Source organism: Saccostrea echinata, unplaced genomic scaffold, assembly GCF_033153115.1.
Source record: "Saccostrea echinata isolate AGI-Se365-2 ecotype Australia unplaced genomic scaffold, CSIRO_AGI_Sech_v1 ptg000016l, whole genome shotgun sequence".
NCBI lineage: Eukaryota > Metazoa > Mollusca > Bivalvia > Ostreida > Ostreidae > Saccostrea > Saccostrea echinata.
The window spans coordinates 23,088,188-23,092,226 of record NW_026889765.1 but is presented as its reverse complement, the minus strand read 5'-3'; the positions used below and the strand labels follow the sequence as shown (position 1 = coordinate 23,092,226).

General features: G+C 33.9%; 1 protein-coding gene across 1 annotated transcript; it reads right to left on the bottom strand.

Moving 5' to 3' along the window:
* On the bottom strand, positions 1–1,124 carry LOC133188232 (uncharacterized). Its single transcript, XM_061323608.1, has 2 exons — positions 906–1,124; positions 1–582 (listed from the first exon to the last, which is right to left on the bottom strand). The coding sequence occupies exons 1-2, from the start codon at positions 1,122–1,124 to the stop codon at positions 1–3; spliced, it is 801 nt and encodes a 266-aa protein (XP_061179592.1).
* Positions 1,125–4,039: the final 2,915 nt, after the last annotated feature.

The following is a 4,039-nucleotide window of genomic DNA, read 5'->3' as shown; positions in this document are numbered from 1 at the left end:
CTATATCTTCTCATTCTGCACAATGTTCACAGTTCCATCCATGTAATCAGTATATACTAAATCTCCACTTTTTGACACAGCTATGTTAGATGGTTGGTCCAGTGACTTGGTTCTGTTTGACTTGAGTAATAATCCCAGATTGATGCTGTAGAGTTTCATGTTGTTTTCATCTCCACTTGTCCAGATTTCTTCATCGCTCAGACAGGCCACATTGTAAAGTTCTCTATACTCAGTGTCAATGGTGGTGATAGTTTCTGGTTCATCAAGCAGTTGTTTTACTGGGGGAGAGGATCCAGCTTCTGGTGATTTCTGTGTAGCTTTTATGCTGTAGCCATGTTCCTCTGAAATTATTGAACCAGATGATAAGGCTCCAAACAATTTACTTAGTTCTTCTACTTTGATATTTTCTATGTTGAATATAGGTAATGATGGCGTTATTTTGTTTGGAAGATTTCTGTATATATGTTCATTGGATGGGACACTAAAAAGTTTGGACAAGTCATTGGTGTCTAGAGCTATTTCAACTAAATTGATTTCATCCTTAATGTCAGACATTTTCTTGTTTATTTCATCCAGGTGTTTCTGTAGAATTTGTAACTGTGTGTTTTTTCATCTCATCAACTTCATCTTTAAGTTTCTTGACAAGTTTGTCAACTTCTCTGTGCCAGTCCTCTCCATGTTTTTGTTATGGTGGTTGGGTTGAGAGATCTCCATATTCCTTTTCTATCTGACTTATTCTCTTTTGTACATCAGAGTTATCTTTTAATTCATTTTGTTCTTTTATAATCATTTCCTTTTTTTCATTGAAAACTTCCAAGATTTTAGATAATTCATGACCAAAATGTTGATTAGATGCAAGGCAGCTAATGCAGAGAGGATGTTACATTGATTACAGTATATTTTACATTGTTCTTTGTAATGAGTTTTACACCCAGGGTGGAGGGGAGAGGATTTTCTTCCCTTAAAGTCAACAATCTTGTGAGGTTTTGAGAGGTCAGTAGAAAAGTGTTTTCCAACACAAGCGGTACACAGGTTGACAAGGCATATATCACAGTGATCTGTACCACAGCGGTCTCACAAAGGTCACATCGCATCATGCCCTTGGCACTGGTACGGGGGTCCATCATTAGATTTTTTCCGTCCTGTCCACTAATCCAAGTGCAGTCTATCTCTATGTACTCTGATCACATGACACACCTGTGTTAGTTGCCTGTCAGGTGTTTATACTTCCTGGTTTAGGAGGTGATTTAAATACCTGAAATGCAATCCCCTTTGCAATCCCAAATCTATTTTATAAAGATGATTGAATGTCAATTTTAGAGCCCTATATACACTGCACACTAAAGAGTTCTGATTCGTGGTACTTTTATGCAAATAGAGTAAACTGTCCTTTCATCTAGAATAAATAAATTAAAATGTACACTTTATTACTTAATTTGTGATCAAATCAAGCATTCATGACATTTTAATAAACCAAGATGAATAAGATTGAACAATTCATTTAAAACAGTTATATCTGTTCATTGTTGTGTTCATTGCCTTTGAACATTTTCCTGAGGGTAATTGCAAGTTATCATATGCTGAAAATATAAAGATAAGCTCAATATCTTTATGCCTTTACACGCTATAATTTTCTCAATGTCCTAAAAAAGGGTCCACAATAGGGGGTTCAAAATTTTGCATGGAACTATTTTAGAACTTTTTTTTTAAAATCTTCAAAGGAAACACAATAGAACCTTTTCTTGCAAATATGATCAAGTTGTGTGGATTTAATTTTTTTCAAATTTGTATGGACCCCAGGTTAGAGTTCACTAAAATCAGGATCATGCATAATGCCAATAAACAGGAAAAGAAATGTGTAGATTCACAGATCCTAAAAATTAAGGTGGGCCATAATACACAATTTTTCATTAGAAAACAAAAGTCTTTGTAAAATTTTAAGAACAGCCTAACTAAAGTAACTCAGGTGAGCATTGTGGCCCATGGGCCTCTTGTTTTCTGTTCATGTAATTGTTGTTTCTTTCTTTATAAAATCCATGTCTCTAGCACTCACTGTCTCTTCCATTCCAAACATCAATGGTCTTGTAACATAAAGCGTTTTCTCCCCATCAGATACTGTACTATAAAGGATATAAGAATATGTATCAGTTCAATCCATTCAACAATGATTTCCCTTATTAGTTATAACTTAACCATACTGCTTGTAAATTATTCTCTATATTGAGAGGTTGATGGCTCGTTTTAATTCTCCCCCTCAAGGAGTAATAAAACGAGCCATCAGCTAGTAAATATATATGCATATTTTAAAACAAATGTTATTTTGAATATATAACTTGTCCAATTTAAAAAAAAATATACGCTCAAGTTAAAACTTTCACATAAAATTCTATCAATCACATATAAATCAACTATACTTACAATTCAAGGGCTAAAACAATCCATTTTCTTTTTTCTTGCGTTTCAAAACCGATGCATATGCTTTGTTCAAGTGTTAATTGTAAGTGATAAGATGTGACCTCTCTGAGTTTGCACAGAGCTGATTAAGATGCCTGTTTCCTAAGAAACCGGCTAGTCACCTGCTGAGCCAGTAAATTTTTACCACTGACCTAATTATTTGGAGCTTTAAAGTACAGCACTTTTAGTTCCATGATGCTAAATATAGAATCTACAAATTATATACTGTGCAGAAAAAAACTTTTACATGTATTTGTAATGGTACCGGACATTATAATATAACAAACATTAAATATCATTAAAAGTGTTATTTTCATAGATTAGATTCTAGAATAATTTTTCATTTTTATTAAAACAATAAACATTTATTGAATTATCAATAAATGGGTTAATGAGTTAAATCCCTCTTTTATACTATTTTAACTAAAGGTGAATTGTCTCTGAACGAGCCATAAATAACAGATCACCTACATGTATGTTGATGAAAAGTGCTTTCCTTCCCAATATTTACTCCGTTGAATCAATGCTGGTCCATCGTTGAAAGTCCTATCGATGACCCTATTGAAATCAACCTTTACTAAGTTGGGCCAACATTGGATTAACATTACATTCCCAACACACATTGGCCATGTTTCTTGTCTGGCCCTATGTTTGGCCAACATATTACATCCCAACACACGGTGGCTTTGTTTTATGCCAGCATCTACTCGGTTTGACCTACGTTGAGCCAACATTAAATACCCATCATAAAGTGGTCATGTTTAATAGCAACATTTACTACAATGGACCAACATTGGCCCAACATCGCATAACCAACACCGACAGACCAGTTTTGACGCCAACATATCATCCGTTGGACCAATGTTGGGCCAACATTTACCGCCCAACGCCAACACCACACCAACCTACCAACCATTAACCAACGTTGGTCCGATGTAGTCTTGTTATCTGGGATATATACATTTAAATATCAAATTGAAGATCGCAGAAAGAGAATTCTTCTTTTCATGTAAAGGTTTAATGCAAGAAATATTGCTTCTTAAATATACATTTTATGACATCAAATTTTCTAAAAATTCGTTGGAGTTTATAAGTATCCGCATTTCAATAATGCAACTTCTCCAAAATGTGGTTACATAGTACTTCTGATTATTTTTCCTTAAAATTCATTGCTGATATTTTATGAGGGGTATAAACAGAGGCTTGGTATATCAAATACTAGACCTCGCTGAGGGTAACATGAAGGTAACATTTTGGAAGCCAGCGCGGTAATTAATACTAATTAAATCTGGTTGTTGAGAATATTGAAAGAAGCTGAAATAATACTATGTTGTTGAAGAATCTCTTCCTTCGAAAGGAATCATGACTAAGATTAAGTTTGATTACCACTGACAGAATTAAATCCAAGTTCCTGTACAATGCAGTTATATATAAAAATGAGACTTACGAACAAAACAAATAATTATCTTAATGACAATTACAAGTACATATTACCATTTCTGATGTTAAAATATTTAAAATATTGATTCAGTTATGCTTATTGGTTTCAGTGTACAAATAGCAAGAGATCAAGGGACTATTAAAC